The sequence below is a fragment of the Bos indicus x Bos taurus genome, chromosome 16 (genome assembly GCF_003369695.1).
Source record: "Bos indicus x Bos taurus breed Angus x Brahman F1 hybrid chromosome 16, Bos_hybrid_MaternalHap_v2.0, whole genome shotgun sequence".
Lineage (NCBI taxonomy): Eukaryota > Metazoa > Chordata > Mammalia > Artiodactyla > Bovidae > Bos > Bos indicus x Bos taurus.
This window is the reverse complement of record NC_040091.1, coordinates 4,702,434-4,720,149: the sequence shown is the minus strand read 5'-3', so window position 1 is coordinate 4,720,149 and position 17,716 is coordinate 4,702,434. Positions and strand designations below refer to the sequence as shown.

The following is a 17,716-nucleotide window of genomic DNA, read 5'->3' as shown; positions in this document are numbered from 1 at the left end:
GTGCAAGCATCTTTTAAAGTATAATTTTCAAAAAATTAATACATGTCATTCATGTAATTATTGGAGAAGGCAATGGCACCCCGCTCCAGCACTTTTGCCTGGAAAATCCCATGGGCGGAGGAGCCTGGTAGGCTGCAGTCCATGGGGTCGCTAAGAGTCAGGCACGACTGAGCAATTTCACTTTCACTGTTCACTTTCATGCATTGGAGAAGGGAATGGCAACCCACTCCAGTGTTCTTGCCTGGACAGTCCCAGGGACGGGGAAGCCTGGTGGGCTGCTGTCTATGGGGTCGCACAGAGTCGGACACGACTGAAGCGACTTAGCAGCAGCAGCAGCAGCATGTAATTATAAAAATGAACATGTGTCAAAGATTTTACTTTATTCATTATTTAATGAGGGCATTATTAAGATGCTACAACTAATTTAAAGAATTTGAGGAACAGAGATACGAAATATATAGTCAGTCAGTCAAAGGCATTCCAAAATGACTTTTCTACTAGAGGCAAAACTGGTTAATATGCTGAGCAGCAACTTGTAATATTTGAAATCAGCTTTTCTAACTGATGGAAATTAGCTGAATCTCTACTGGACAAAATTCATTTGCTTTCTGTGATCAGGAATCACTTGTATAGTTCTCTGAAAGGAATCATTTTCACTCCCATCCATTTTCTACAAATTAACTCTACTCTTATACAGTTGTAAAAAAGCCTAATCTAAAAAAAAAAAAAAAAAAAGACAATCAAAATTACACACTCTATGGAATCAATAATTCCTAGAGAGTGTCTGCTACAGAATACTCAGTAAGCCATCAGAAAATGTCTCCATTGATTTCTTTTTCCCTAGTTCCAAGTTTTCAGTAATTTTTAAAATTAATTTATTTTTTATTGAAGGATAATTGCTTTATAGAATTTTGTTGTTTTCTGTCAAGCCTCAACATGAATCACCCATAGATACACATACATCTCCTCCTTTTTGAAACTCCCTCCCATCTCCCTCCCCATCCCACCCCTCTAGATTGATACAGAGCCCCTGTTTGTGTTTCCTGAGCCATACAGAAAATTCCCATCGGCTATCTATTTACATATGGTAGTGTAAGTTTCCATGTTACTCTTTCCATAAATCTCACCCTCTCCTCCCCTCTCCCCATGTCCATAAGTCTACTTTCTATGTCTGTTTCTCCATTTTTACCCTGTAAATAAATTCTTCAGTGCCATTTTTCTAGATTCTGTATGTATATGTTAGAATATGGAATTTATCTTTCTCTTTCTTATAAACTTCACTCTGTATAATAGGTTCTAGGTTCATCCACCTCATTAGAACTGACTCAAATGTGTTTCTTTTTATGGCTGAGTAATATTCCATTGTGTATATGTACTATAGCTTCTTTATACATGCATCTGTCGATTCATCTAGGTTGCTTCCATGTTCTAGATATTGTAAATAGTGTTGAAATGAACAATGGGATGCATGTGTCTCTTTCAATTTTGGTTTCCTCAGGGTATATGCCTAGGAGTAGGATTGCTGGGTCATATTGTGCTTTTGTTTCTAGTTTCTTAAGGAATCTCCACCTCATGCGAAGAGTTGACTCATTGGAAAAGACTCTGATGCTGGGAGGGATTGGAGGCAAGAGAAGAAGGGGATGACAGAGGATGAGATGGCTGGATGGCATCACTGACTCGATGGACATGAGTTTGAGCGAACTCCGGGAGTTGATGATGGACGGGGAGGCCTGGCATGCTGCAGTTCATGGGGTTGAAAAGAGTCGGACACGACTGAGCGACTGATCTGATCTGAAGGAATCTCCATACCATCTTCCATAGTGACTGTATCAATTTACATTCCCACCAACAGTGCAAGAGTGTTCCCTTTTCTCCACACCCTCTCCAGCATTTATGGTTTGTAGACTTTTTGATAACAGCCATTCTGACCTGTGTGAGGTGATATCTCATTGTAGTTTTGATTTGCATTTCTCTAATAATGAGCAATGTTGAGCATCTTTTCATGTGTTTGTTAGCCATCTGTATGTCTTCTTTGGAGAAACGTCTGTTTAGATCTTTTTCCCACTTTTTGATTGGGTTGTTTGTTTTTCTGGTATTGAGTTGTATGAGTTGCTTGTATATTTTGAAAATTAATCCTTTGTCAGTTGCTTCATTTGCTATTATTTTCTCCCATTCTGATATTCATAAGCATTTCACCTTGCTTATAGTTTTCTTTGTTGTGCAAAAGCTTTTAAGTTTAATCAGGTCCCACTTGTTTATTTTTGTTTTTACTTCCATTACTCTAGGAGGTGCGTCATAGAGGATCTTGCTTTGATTTATGTCATCAAGTGTTCTGCCTATGTTTTCCTCTAAGAGTTTTATGGTTTCTGATCTTACATTTAGGTCTTTAATTCATTTTGAGTTTATCTTTTGTATGGTGTTAGGAAGTGTTCTAATTTCATTCTTTCACATGTAGCTGCCCAGTTTTCCCAGCACCATTTATTGAAGAGGCTTTCTTGGCCCCATTGTATATTCTTGCCTCCTTTGTCAAAAATAAGGTACCCATAGGTGCCTGGGTTTATTTCTGGGCTTTCTGTCTTGTTCCATTGGTCTTTGCTTCTGTTTTTGTGCCAGTACCATACTGTCTTGATGACTGTAGCTTTGTAGTATAACCTGAAGTCAGGACGCTTGATTCCTCCAGCTCCATTCTTCTTTCTCAAAACCACTTTAGCTATTCGGGGTCTTTTGTGTTTCCATATGAATTGTGAAATTTTTTGTTCTAGTTCTGTGAAAAATGCCATTGGTAATTTGATAGGGATTACATTGAATCTCTAAATTGCATTTGGTAGTATAGTCGTTTTCACCATATTGATTCTTCCTACCCAAGAACATGGATTATCCCTCCATCTGTTTATGTCATATTTGATTTCCTTTAATAGTGTCTTATAATTTTCTGTGTACAGTTCTCTCATCTCCTTAGGTAAGTTTATTCCTAGATATTTAATTATTTTTGTTGCAATGGTGAATAGGATTGATTCCTTAATTGCTCTTTCTGATTTTTCATTGTTAGTATATAGAAATGTAAGTGATTTCTGTGCATTGATTTTGTATCCTGTAACTTTGCTAAATTCACTGATTATCTCTAGTAATTTTCTGATACTATCTTTAGGGTTTTTCTGTGTACAGTATCATGTCATCTGCAAACAGTGAGAGCTTTACTTATTTTTTGATCTGGATTCCTTTTATTTCTTTTTCTTCTCTGATTGCTGCAGCTAGGACTTCCAGAATTATTTTGAATAATAGTGGTGAAAGTGGACACCCTTGTCTTGTTCCTGATCTTAGTGGGAATGCTTTCAGTTTTTCACCATTGAGAATAATGTTTGCTGTAGGCTTACCATATATTGCCTTTACTATGTTGAGGTAGATTCCTTCCATGCCCATTTTTTGAGGAGTTTTCATCATAAATGGGTGCTGAATTTTGTCAAAAGCTTTTTCTGCATCTATTGAGATGATCGTATGGTTTTTATCTTTCAATTTGTAAATATGGTGTATCACATTGATTGATTTTCATATATTGAAGAATCCTTGCATCCCTGGAATAAACCCAACTTGATCATGGTGTATGAGCTTTTTGATGTGTTGCTGAATTCCATTTGCTAAAATTTCGTTGAGGATTTTTGCATCTATGTTCATTAGTGATATTGACCTGTAGTTTTCTTTTCATGTGTTGTCTTTGTCTGGTTTTGGTATCAGGATGATGATGGCCTTGTAGAATGAATTTGGAAGTGTTCTTTCCTCTGCAATTTTTTGAAAGAGTTTTAGAAGTATAGAAGTTTTGCTACAAAAGCATGGGTATAAAATAGAGTATTATTAAGGAAATAATTGCAAATAAATCTTCATCTCAATGGCTTATTTCAGATTCAGAATGATTAAGACTTCAGAAAGGTACTATATTGCTTATAATATTGTCTTCCTAATATTTCCCCATGAAATGTAAAAATATTTACATTGAGTAGGATATGTAGAGACTATAAATATCCTCACAAAGTTCAGGTCAGGTTTTATGGTCAATAAGTTAAAAAAAAAAAAAAAGTCATCAAAGCATATTAAATATTGTAATTCCATATAAAGGATTACATGTTTTATGATGAGAGTCCAAGTTTGAATAAACTAATAAATGAGCATTAACAGACTCTTCTAGACTGTTGAACAATTTGATTTAATCCAGATTGTTTTCTGGAAACTGGAGTAATAAACCAGGTGCAGAAGTTGTACTCCTACTGGTTTGATTAATTTACAAAGGGATGGTGGCCAATAATTAATGGAAGAGATTAGGAGATATGGGTCGAGGTGTAGAAAAACAAAAGTCCTCAATGCCTAGGCTGTGGGAAGAGTTATGGGAAGCTAAACAAGAGGAACACACCCTATGGGTGTGTGTGAGTGAGAAACAGATTTTAAGAGAACTGGGAAAAGATTTTTTTCTACACTATGTTATGAATGGATTCCCTTTGGTCTTTGTCGAGACAATTCAGAAAATATCTGAATTGCTTCAAATTATTTTTTGTTTATTGAGCTGATACTTCTTGAATGCCTCTCCAAGAAAAACCTGGGTCAGTAAAGCATCCTTTATGCACATGAGAATAAAATACATAAATTTTAAAAAGTCAAACAGTTCATGAAACACTGTTGAATAAGCTTTGCTTGTGAGTCATGATAAATATGCACTACGGCAAGATCAAACTTCATGAATGACAAATAATGTGTCTTTAGTGATGGCAGTATAACTCTTCAAAGACTACTGTTCACCTTGTTTTGTCCCTTCAGACGTGCCACAAAGTCCCTGTTACCTACTCAAGCAGATTGCTGTGCTTAGTCGCTCAGTTGTGTCCAACTCTTTGCACCCCCATGGACCACAGGCTCCTCTGTCCTTGGGGATTCTCCAGGCAAGAATACTGGAGTGTGTTGTCATGCCCTCCTCCAGGGGATCTTCACAACCCAGAGATCGAACCCAGGTCTCCCTCATTGCAGGCAGATTCTTTACTGACTGGGCCACCAGGGAAGCCCAAAGCAGATTGTTATTCATTCCTAAAATCTATTCCATCTTTCTTCTTTAGTAATTAGACCCCAGTTATAGCTGGCATAAGGTCACATGAAATTAAAAAAAAAAAATACAGTTCACTCTACTTGCAATCACATATAGCCATGAGCTATGAGAGGGAGTTATGCTCCCTTTTTGCTGATCTGAATGTAGACATGATTCTGGCAGTTTGAGTAGCTATACTGTACTATGAGATAGAATTCAGGACACTGGAGGTGAGAGTAACCTTCTACATATGTAAGGTGCTATTATTTTGGATTTGGTGACACCTTCAGTTAAAACCAACTCTAATATGAAATACTGATGAATACAAGAAAATAAGGATCAACTGGTGTTTGAATGAAATGACCTAGAATTTAAATTGGGGGGGTGGGGATCATTATAATAAACTTTACCAAATTGTGCCCAGGGCTTCCCTGGTAGCTGAGTTGGTAAATAATCTGCCTGCAATGCAGGAGATGTGGGTTCTATCACTGGGTTGGGAAGATCCTCTGCAGAAGGGAATGGCAACCCACCCTAGTATCCTTACCTGGGAAACCTCATGGACAGAGAAGCCTGGCAGGCTCCAAGGGTTTGCCAGAGTTGGACACAACTTAGTGACTAAGTCAATACCACCAAATTGTGCCCAGAGACTGTTTTCCATCCCATGCCTAAATTCTAAAAAGGCAATGTGTGAAAGAAAAAACCTAGGAAGTGAAAGATGGGCAGGTCATGGTGGAGAAGTCTGACAGAATGTGGTCCACTGGAGAAGGGAATGGCAAACCACTTCAGTATTCTTGCCTTGAGAACCCCATGAACAGTATGAAAAGGCAAAATGATAGGATACTGAAAGAGGAACTCCCCAGGTCAGTAGGTGCCCAATATGCTACTGGAGATCAGTGGAGAAATAACTCCAGAAAGAATGAAGGGATGGAGCCAAAGCAAAAACAATACCCAGTTGTGGGTGTGACTGGTGATAGAAGCAAAGTCCGATGCTGTAAAGAGCAATATTGCATAGGAACCTGGAATGTCAGGTCCATGAATCAAGGCAAATTGGAAGTGGTCAAACAAGAGACGGCAAGAGTGAATGTCGACATTCTAGGAATCAGCGAACTGAAATGGACTGGAATGGGAGAATTTAACTCAGATGACCATTATATCTACTACTGCGGGCAGGAATCCCTCAGAAGAAATGGAGTGGCCATCATGGTCAACAAAAGCATCCGAAATGCAGTACTTGGGTGCAATCTCAAAAACGACAGAATGATCTCTGTTCGTTTCCAAGGCAAACCATTCAATATCACAGTAATCCAAGTCTATGCCCCAAGCAGTAACGCCGAAGAAGCTGAAGTTGAACGGTTCTATGAAGACCTACAAGACCTTTCAGGACTAATACCCAAAAAAGATGTCCTTTTCATTATAGGGGACTGGAATGCAAAAGTAGGAAGTCAAGAAACACCTGGAGTAACAGGCAAATTTGGCCTTGGAATACGGAATGAAGCAGGGCAAAGGGCAAGAGAACGCACTGGTCATAGCAAACACCCACTTCCAACAACACAAGAGAAGACTCTGCACACGGACATCACCAGATGGTCAACACCGAAATCAGACTGATTATACTCTTTGCAGCCAAAGATGGAGAAGCTCTATAAAGTCAGCAAAAACAAGACCGGGAGCTGACTGTGGCTCAGATCATGAACTCCTTATTGCCAAATTCAGACTTAAATTGAAGAAAGTACAGAAAACCACTAGACCATTCAGGTATGACCTAAATCAAATCCCTTATGATTACACAGTGGAAGTGAGAAATAGATTTAAGGGACTAGATCTGATAGATAGAGTGCCTGATGAACTATGGAATGAGGTTCATGACATTGTACAGGAGACAGAGATCATGACCATCCCCATGGAAAAGAAATGCAAAAAAGCAAAATGGCTGTCTAGGGAGGCCTTACAAATAGCTGTGAAAAGAAGAGAAGTGAAAAGCAAAGGGGAAAGGAAAGATATAAGCATCTGAATGCAGAGTTCCAAAGAATAGCAAGGAGAGATAAGAAAGCCTTCTTCAGCGATCAATGCAAAGAAATAGAGGAAAACAACAGAATGGGAAAGACTAGACATCTCAAGAAAATTAGAGATACCAAGGGAACATTTCATGCAAAGATGGGCTCGATTAAGGACAGAAATGATATGGACCTAACAGAAGCAGAAAATATTAAGAAGAGGTGGCAAGAATACACAGAAGAACTGTACAAAAAAGATCCTCATGACCAAGATAATCATGATGGTATGATCACTCACCTAGAGCCAGATATCCTGGAATGTGAAGTCAAGTGGGCTTTAGAAAGCACCACTGCAAACAAAGCTAGTGGAGGTGTTGGAATTCCAGTGGAGCTATTTCAAATCCTGAAAGATGATGCTGTGAAAGTGCTGCACTCAATATGCCAGCAAATTTGGAAAACTCAGCAGTGGCCACAGGACTAGAAAAGGTCAGTTTTCATTCCAATCCCAAAGAAAGGCAATGCCAAAGAATGCTCAAACTACCACACAATTGCACTCATCTCACATGCTAGTAAAGTAATGCTCAAAATTGTCCAAGCCAGGCTTCAGTAATATGTGAACTGTGAACTTCTAAATGTTCATGCTGGATTTAGAAAAGGCAGAGGAACCAGAGATCAAATTGCCAACATCTGCTGGATCATGGAAAAAGCAAGAGAGTTCCAGAAAAGCATCGATTTCTGCTTTATTGACTATGCCAAAGCCTTTGACTGTGTGGATCACAATAAACTGTGGAAAATTCTGAAAGAGATGGGAATACCAGACTACCTGACCTGCCTCTTGAGAAACCTACATGCAGGTCAGGAAGCAACAGTTAGAACTGGACATGGAACAACAGACTGGTTCCAAATAGAAAAAGGAGTACATCAAGCTGTATATCGGTACCCTGCTTATTTAACTTATATGCAGAGTACATCATGAGAAATGCTGGGCTGGAAGAAGCACAAGCTGGAATCAAGATTGCCGGGAGAAATATCAATAACCTCAGATATGCAGATGACACCACCCTTATGGCAGAAAGTGAAGAGGAACTCAAAAGCCTCTTAATGAAAGTGAAAGTGGAGAGTTAAAAAGTTGGCTTAAAGCTCAACATTCAGAAAACAAAGATCATGGCATCTGGTCCCATCACTTCATGGGAAATAGATGGGGAAACTGTGGAAACAGTGTCAGACTTTATTTTTCTGGGCTCCAAAATCACTGCAGATGGTGACAGCAGCCATGAAATTAAAAGACGCTTACTCCTTGGAAGGAAAGTTATGACCAACCTAAATGGCATATTCAAAAGCAGAGACATTACTTTGCCAACAAAGGTCTGTCTAGTCAAGGCTATGGTTTTTCCAGTGGTCACATATGGATGTGAGAGTTGGACTGTGAAGAAAACTGAGTGCCGAAGAATTGATGCTTCTGAACTGTGGTGTTGGAGAAAACTCCTGAGAACCCCTTGGACTGCAAGGAGATTCAACCAGTCCATTCTGAAGGAGATCAGACCTGGGTGTTCTTTGGAAGGAATAATGCTAAAGCTGAAACTCCAGTACTTTGGCCACCTCATGCGAAGAGTTGACTCATTGGAAAAGACTGATGCTGGGAGGGATTGGGGGCAGGAGAAAAAGGGGACAACAGAGGATGAGATGGCTGGATGGCATCACCAACTCGATGGACGTGAGTTTGAGTGAACCCTAGGAGTTGGTGATGGACAGAGAGGCCTGGTGTGCTGCAATTCATGGGGTCACAAAGAGTTGGACACGACTGAGCAACTGAACTGAACTGAACTGATATATAAATAGTATTTATTATATATATATATATATATATATATATATATATATATATATACTTTAGAAAACTTTTAAATTGTTGCCTAGCTAAAAAATTTATAACATTTTGATTCTACTTGTTTCATTTAGGATGAATAGAATGCCAAATTTCTAATTTTAAAAAAATAGATACACAACAAGCAACAAAGATTTACTGTATATATAGCACAGGGAACTACAGTCAATATTTTGTAATAACCTATCATAAAAAATAATCTGAAAAATAATATATTTGTACATACATGTACAACTAAATAACCTTGCTGTGCACCTGAAAATTGTAAATCAACTATACTTCAATAAATATATATATATTAAGGAAAAAGAAAAGAAAAACAATAAGGTAAGTGGATTACTAATGAAGAAAACCCAAATGGATAAACAAGCTATTCCCTGAAAGTGGGTTAGGTACTTGGTGAAGGGCATTACACTTTTTGAGGCAAGGCCCCATTAGATCTGGAATGCTCTTCCCAAGAGTACCTATGCCTCTGAAATTATTTCACTTAATTGCAAGAAGAAACTCACCTATAGAATATAACCTAGTTTTCAAATGTGAGGTATCACATATATAACCAAAAATGGTACTTAAGTGTCTTTAGTAATTCAGAAGGGAATTCTGAAGGGAGTTATTCTGCCCATAATGCAATTGGCTTGATGAAAATAAAAGAAGACTTTGTTTCTTGAAGTTTTTAGGAAAAAGAAAATATTACTTTCCATGAAGAGCAATGTTATATTATTACTGCTACTGCTAAGTCACTTCAGTCGTGTCCGACTCTGTGTGACCCCAGAGACGGCAGCCCACCAGGCTCCCCCGTCCCTGGGGTTCTCCAGGCAAGAACACTGGAGTGGGTTGCCATTTCCTTCTCCAATGCATCAAAGTGAAAAGTGAAAGTGGAGTCGATCAGTCGTGTCCGACTCCTAGCGACCCCATGGACTGCAGCCCACCAGGCTCCTCGGTTCATGGGATTTTCCAGGCAAGAGTACTGGAGTGGGTTGCCATTGCCTTCTCCGGTTATCTTAATACAGTCTACTCAAATTCCACAAAGGCCAGTTAAAGAAAATAAAAGCAAGCATAATACCAAGTAGATGTCTCTTTTTTTATGTCAAAGAAAGGAAAATGGGGTTATGAGTAAGTGTGGAGATTATCACCTACCTCCTAGTTTCCTACTCTGAGGTCCAAGAATAGGTTTCGGGAGGTCACGACCACCCCTAAACTGTATGCACAACTTATGTGTGTGAACATTTTTCTGTGGAGAGACTCCTTAGCTTATATCAAGTTGTCAAATGATCTAGACAATGACTGTAGGTTGTTGGTGCAGAATACTTTGAGATCATATGGCATGGTAACAGTCTATTGCCAGACTGCCAGAAGTGCCAGTAGGGTGGTCACCAGAAGGACAAGCTAGTGAACCAAACGCTGCCCCTCCTCACGGCAAGTCCCCAGGGAAGACTTGGAGAGATTCAAAACATGTAGTAGTTACAGCTACAGAAATAAAGCGAACGATGACCATTACCCAACACTTGGAGTACTCTACAATCAGTCATTTTCTCATCCTGATAATCTTTGAAGTTTCTACCTATTTTTAAAAGTAGTATGTCTGTGTTTATTGGGCCCTCACCATCGCAAATCTTGTAATTTGACAAAAACTCCACCAGTATTGAGGTGAGCCACTCAGTAAGGGTGTTCATTCACCTGTTTGTAAAACAAGAAGGATCACGGACACTGCCAGCCCTCTACAATGGCTTGACTGCTGAGTAAGAGACACTTACAACAGAGCTTCCCTGGCTCAGACAAAAAAATCCACCTGCAACGCAGGAGATGTGGGTTCGACCCCTGGGTCTGGAAGATCCACTGGAGGAGGAAATGGCAATCCACTCCAGTATCCTTGCTTGGGCAATCCCATGGACAGAGGAGCCTGGCGGGCTACAGTCCACGGGGTCGCACAGAGTTGGACACGACTGAGCGACTAACACTAGCACAGAAGGGCTTGGAGAGTTTTCCAAGGAAATTATACCCTTGACGCTGTTGTCACTGTTTCTCCTCCAGATACACTGCTAAACTCTATATAGTTAGCCCCTCCCCTCAATATCAAACTAGGAGAATTCGTAAGTAATTTTAATGCTATCGGAGCTCTTGGGTTTATAGAGTTTATAATTGCTTTACTGTTATTATGAACGTTTCCATTTATATCATTGCTAACGGCCCTAGAGAGTGTTCCAAGTTCCTTTATCATTAATATTTGCTATTATAAACACAACTATTATGTAAAAGTGGCCTTGGTCAAGGTCATTCACAAGCGGGAAGGCATTCCCAGCAAGAAGGTATGGGTTACAGACCTGCTGTTAACTGTTTCCTTTCCAATAATAAACTCTAGAAAGAGGACAGAGACTTTCTTTTAGACAGCATGGCAATTCAAAGGTGGTCATTAAATAAAGTTAATAAATAAAGCTCTAGAATGTTGATAATGCATGGTAGTAATGATCTATCATTTTGAAATGCTAATTGAACTTGATAAAATGAGTTGCCAGTTAAAACCAATTGGAAATATATACACAGTCTAACAATTTGAGAATAGTTTTAAAGAAGCTAGCTTCGAATACATTTTGCATGATGTTACTATTTTGAGTATGTATTATGTGCCATATACTATCCTGCTTTGTGTGTGATTTTAAAACTTAGCTGTATTTTTTAATAAAAAATAACTTTTATTGTATTTATTATAAAAGCAATACATATTACTCAAAAATTTTAGCATGATTTTATTTATCCAGGAGATAAACTTTTCTCCAGAGAAATGCATCTCTTGGTTTATACTTATAATAAAAATCAATGAAAAAAAAGTATTCAAAAGAAACCCACTGTGCCTTAACATATTTATTATCCTTTTCCAGAAGACAGACACTACATTCTGAAATTTTAATTAAAGGTAATACTATGGACATTAAACTTAAATACTCAAACTACCTAAATTTCTACCAAAAAAAACCCCACAAATAACTGTACATACAAGCAGACATTAATATAGGGATTTAAAATAGCTTATGTGGATGAATAAATAACTAAACAACATTATCAGATCATCAAAAGACAATATATTTAGATGCAGAAAGAAACCTGCATCACAGAACAAAATCATTACAGTACAACATGCTATGAGCAGACAGATAAAAATTACCTGCTACAGAGCAGTCAGGAGACCTTTCTGAAGGCAGCCTTGTGCATTAAAATAAGGTCCTAGTTGCTGGTTGCTGAACTGCCAGCAGCCCAGCGCATCACACCTTAGATAACAGAGCCCTGTATCATCCACAATATTAAAGAACCATTTGGGAAAAGCTGCATTGCATTACTTTTTTTGCTACTCACCCTCTTGCCCAGCAAGTGGGCCATCTGAATGAAAAGGGGGGAAAAGTTTTAAAAGCTAGAAACCTACTATTCTTACCAAAAAAAAATTTTTTTTGTTTGTTTGTATGATATAGTATCCTTGGGAGCTTTCATATCCTCTTTCAGGAGCAGTGGCATATTAAAATCTCATCTACAGAGACATATTTGTACATCTGACAATCACTGATCTAGGCAATAATTACTTGGTTTATCTTCAAGGGAAACCACATGATTAATGCACTGAGATGGGGGAGCGGGCAACCAAGGTTCTACATGAGAGACCAGTAGACTACAGTGGTGACAACTAGCCAGGAGGAAGGGATTAGAAGACCAGATGCTCTTCAAGTCACAGCCACAGCTTTCTTAGATACAGTATCACGGCAGCAGACCTCACAAAAGGGCAGGTCTCCCAGCCCCTGTCTTGACACCAAAAGAACTCCCTGGGAGAGCTGATTGCCAAGAAACTTCATTTACTTCTTCAGGTGATCCAAATGGCACCCTACTTTTCTCTCCGTCCCTCATTCCCAACCACCAGAGATGACTTCAGCCCTCTTACACTCTGAGAGGCACACAGAGTCAGTATCTATGTGAGATATCTCTCAGCAGAGAGCACAGCTGCTCGGAACAGAACTCAGAAGAAGGGCACCCATTTCGGGGAGTCTTGCAGTCAGATCCTGCCCTCAAGGGGCCTGGAACAACTTCTCTAAATGAAAAGGTGGCTACTGATGCTGCTCTTCCATCGCAGCAAAAGAGACATTCCGGGGACTAAATTTCTCAGACACCCTCCATCCACCTGGTGAATTTGCCTCTTGCTTCTGATGTGACGGAATAAGCGACCTATTACACTCTAGCCTGTGCACCTGGAGTGGATGCAGAGCCCAGCTCTTATAGCACAGAAAAGGTTTGCGGGACAGTTCTGCCCTCTCACGCGGCAACAACTTAATCTGAAGCGCTGCATCTCTACATTAGGCAAAGAATATCCAGCCCTGAGGACAGTCACTGGTCAGATGTTAAACTGCTGAAACAGAACAGGATTGGCCATTGTGGGCCAAACCCAGCAGAGAGGTGATCAAAACGTATCAGCTCAGGCTGTGAAACGTTTGCAGGCACAGGGAAGCCGAGCTTTTCACGGTTTTCATTAGGCATGAGGGGAAGAAATGGAGGGCAGCTTTTCCAGGCTCACTCGGGTGGCCCCGAATGTCCGAGCCCCACGGGACTTCCTGCTCCAGCCCCAGTGGAGCTGACACGCCCAGGTCTTCAGCAGACCCCAGTCTCCGGGGGAGCGTTCTGGCCTCAGCCTCCACGCCATCAGGAGGGCGACGTGGGGGGCGCCGGAGACGGGAGCCTGTGTGCAGCCCGCGAGGTCTCTGCCTAGGAGCCGGAGAGGAAGAGAGACACCGCTGTTACACCACCGCCCAGGCACTAACGTAGGAAGTCGAGCAGAACCCCTCCCTTGCCCTGCCAGTGCCTCCCAGCACTCACACACACCCCCACACCCACACACACGCTGGACACGCTGACGCGCCTGCACACATCTCTCTCCTCTTGGGAATCAGACTCGCAACGGACTCGTCCAGGGCTGCTTTCCCTGAGGAAGCTGACCCTTGGGACCACATCAGACCAGCACTCCTTCCAGACCCAGGGCAGGAGGTGAAGGCGGTCAGGGCCCCGTGGTTAAAGTACACAGAGCTACATCTGCGAAAAGCCCAGGCCTAAGAAGCGATTCTGCGACAGGAAGCGGCAGCTTGGCTTCTGAGGGTCCCTACTGCTGTAGGTCTCCCAGTCCATCCTGAAATCGGTCAGCAGAGCAGAAACCAAGTTTCTCCCATAAACTGAGATCCAATATTCGACCTTGTGAGAAATTCCTCCTCCTAGAACAGTGTTTCCCAAGTGTTACATGTGCATCTGAATTGCCTGGCCATCCAGGAAGATTCTGATTCAACAGGCCTGGGGTGGGATCCAAGAGCCTACATGTCTAACGAGCTCTTTCCTTGTTAACATAACAAGGGATAAAGCATGAGAACAGTGGCACACTCCCATCTGTTTTTCCTATCCCAGAAGCGGTTAAATGTCATTTTATTCCGCTGGCTGTAATCTGTTTTAAAGAACTTTTAATCTCTTTTAAACAGGGAGCTCATATTTTAGAAGGAACAGTCCACTAAATTCTAAGTGATCTCCAAAGTTTGTTTGTTTTTTCCCCAACAATGAGTTCCATGTTGCTAGTGTGACTCACAGCACAGAGTCCTTTTATGATTTGAAAACAATCAAAGGTAATTTTCCCTTAATTCTTGTAGAGGTGCCAAAACACAAAGTTCTGGTGCCTTCTATAACATCCTTCTTATATTCCCCAGAAGGTGGTGCAAGAGAGCTATGCCTCCACCACTCCAGTCCACCACTCCAGTCACTCTGTGGACTGGCTTTTGCTTGGCTGAGGCTCAATCATCAAGCAGTTTGAGGCAGTTTTGGGGGTGGGGGAGTGGGTGGAGAACACAACCCAAACTACAAAACAAAAAACCCAGAAGGCTTCTGAGATATTCAAGTTACTCAACAATTTTATTAACCCATTCTACACACACACACACACAAAAAAAAACACATTTCAAATACATTTATACACCTTATAAGGATCTGAGTGCCATATTTTGACATCAATGTCACCAGATTAAATTAGAATGCTGCTAAGGATTTACATTCCTTCTTTCAACAGAGCTGTGCCTGGGAAACCTGGAGGGCAGCTCTACTGGGTGCGGTTCCCAATTCAGTCCATTCCCGGCCCATAACCCAGGGAGCATCGTAACCCGGGGGTGCTCAGCCCGTTCCCAGCCCCTCCGAGGGCGCAGCTGGTGACCTATCCTTTGATTTTGCCACAGGAAAACTACCACCATATCAGAATGAATTGATCTTGTTACTTCTTGTTACACAAGAAAAAAATATATATACACAAACAATTCAGGTACAAAGATCAATGAGTCATGGATCCCCAGTGAAAGGCTTACTGAAAAAAAATACTTTTGCCAAAATTTCCTTTAAATTGTTATTAATTAGACTATGATTTAGAGCCAAGCAGATAGCAGACTAAAAACAGAAGCATTATCCAATGGAATGCTACAGCCCATGGCAAGGAGGCTGAGGACACAGAAAGTTCAGAAAGTGAGATCCTGCTTAGAAATGGGGGAATGGATAGGATGACTTCAAGCAAAGGCAGTGATATCAGGCTCTGGGCTTGCATCTCCTTAGCTGAGTTTACAAAATACCTTACAAGTGATGTTCAACATTCACTTTCTACAAAATGACTAGAGTTTGGCTGCTACTCTAAAAGAAAACACCTACTGAAAATCATAGTGTACAGAACTTCCCCCTGAAGAAACTTCCTTTCTTTGTAGGACATGTGCAATAGACAGAGAATTACAGTAACATGCATACAGTGTGAACCTGTACAATTAGAAAACAGTCAGACTCAGTTTACAGATCTTAGCAGAGCCTGTCGGTTAGTCAGCATAGGGACCCTACCACAGTCTATCAGGCAGTCAGCATATAAATACTTCTAGATACAGTGTTCTGAACATGAGTCTAAATTAAACCCCTGGACATACTTCTGATATTTGTGTCACCTCGATCGCAAGTCAGAGCTCAACCCTGCCAATGCTGTAATCTGATTCAATTGTAAACCAAATTAAAATTAAAATAATTCCAAGAAAATTAAAATATCTAATTCAAATTAAAATATTTTAAAATGTATACTGAAAACCTGTGTAAAGTTATGAAATTACTGGAAAAGGAACACGACATGGCCTCTGGGCTTAGCAAAGACAATGGAACGAATGTGCACAAGACTACACAACCCAGACAGAGTTCCCTCAGTTATTAGACACGTGTTCCCCTGTCCCTGGGCTATACCAAGCATCAGTGAGTTTCTCTGCTATGCAGAACTCCTACTCAGAGAGACACCGTAAGGTGGATTTATTTCCAAACAGCTATATCCTGTTTCTTCAAACTGCCAGTGCCTTTGAAGAGCAAATGCGGGTTGTAAAGAGGAACACCCAGAACCTCACAGGAAACACTCAACCGTTTAGATAGGATACAAATATCTTGTTCTCCTAACCCTAACTTCTTGAGGGTTGGCGGAAAGTGAAGTCACTCACTCGTGTCCGACTCTTTGCAACCCCATGGACTACAGCCCACCAGGCTCCTCCGTTTCTGGGATTTCCCAGGCAAGAGTGCCAGAGTGGGTTGCCATTGCCTTCTCCGGGGGGGGGGGCGGGGGGGGACTCTTCCCAACCAGGGAGGGAAGACAAAAAAACACACAATACCAAACACCAGAGACACAGAGCAGACACCTAGCACAGTGCATCTTTTAAAGGGTCTTCTTATTGTACTTTGTGACTGAATGCGAAACAACCTCCTTACTAAAGCAAAGACAATACAAATAATAAATAAGAGCTAAATTCCATTTAAGGATTAAGATACAGGGGAAAAAAAGCTAGCTCTCTAATCTGCTTTAGATTCTTCTTCAAATCTGTCACAGAACTCCTCATTCAGTTTTAAAGCAGAAAAAAGATAATTGAATAGACAGTGATTTTTCCTTTCTCCATTTTCTAACAATAGATTGAATGTTAAAGACTTCACCTATTTCTCCCATAACAAAACTGAAGTGAAAGTCACTCAGTCGTGTCCGACTCTTTGCGACCCCATGGACTGACTACACGGTCCACGGAATTCTCCAGGCCAGAATACTGGAATGGGGAGCCTTTCCCTTCTCCAGGGGATCTTCCCAACCCAGGGACTGAACCCAGGTCTCCCACACTGCAGGCAGATTCTTTATCATCTGAGCCACCAGGGAAGCCCAGCCTAACTGAAAGCCTCAACAAAAGGTGCTCTGGAGTTTGTCCTTTCTTATTAGGATTTGTGATAGAGACATAATCATAGTAAAGTGTATATATTACCAATACATGGGCACGTGGGCTTCCCTGGTGGCTCAGGCGGTAAAGAATCCACCGGCAATGTGGGCGATCTGGGTTCGATCCCTGGGATGGAACGATCCCCTGGAGGAAGGCATGGCAACCCACTCCAGTGTTCTTGCCTGGAGAATCCCCATGGACAGAGGAGCCTGGCGAGCTACAGTCCACGGGGTCGCAAAGAGTTGGACATGACTGAGCGAGTAAGCACAGCAGAGCACAGCACACACTCAGGTAAGAAGGAGAGGGAAGGACAGGAAAGAAAAGATAGGGAACAGAATTTCCCTTAATATGTGGAGTAAAAGCTCTATTCCATTCTACGCTCTCCTGACTTCTTCCTGCTGAAGCTTCTCTGGAGGGATCTTGCTCTAAAAACCAAAGGATGCTGACATCCTTGCCATTGTCAAGTTCTAATTTCTGGTGTCCATTATGAGATTGAGCCCACCTCTGGCTT

At 41.0% G+C, this 17,716-nt stretch overlaps 1 protein-coding gene across 5 annotated transcripts in view; it reads right to left on the bottom strand.

Annotated features, from left to right (window-relative positions):
• Nucleotides 1-11,661: 11,661 nt before the first annotated feature.
• The window catches only part of PFKFB2 (6-phosphofructo-2-kinase/fructose-2,6-biphosphatase 2), a 27,672-nt gene continuing 21,617 nt past the window's right edge, over nt 11,662-17,716 (bottom strand). For 3 of the 5 annotated variants that reach the window (XM_027564344.1, XM_027564343.1, XM_027564345.1), the window contains one exon: nt 11,662-13,678. In XM_027564344.1, the coding sequence (XP_027420145.1) occupies nt 13,616-13,678 (63 nt within the window). In that variant the 3' untranslated portion in view covers nt 11,662-13,615. The remainder of the gene's footprint in view (nt 13,679-17,716) is intronic. The other 2 variants (XM_027564348.1, XM_027564346.1) reach the window with 2 other exon arrangements.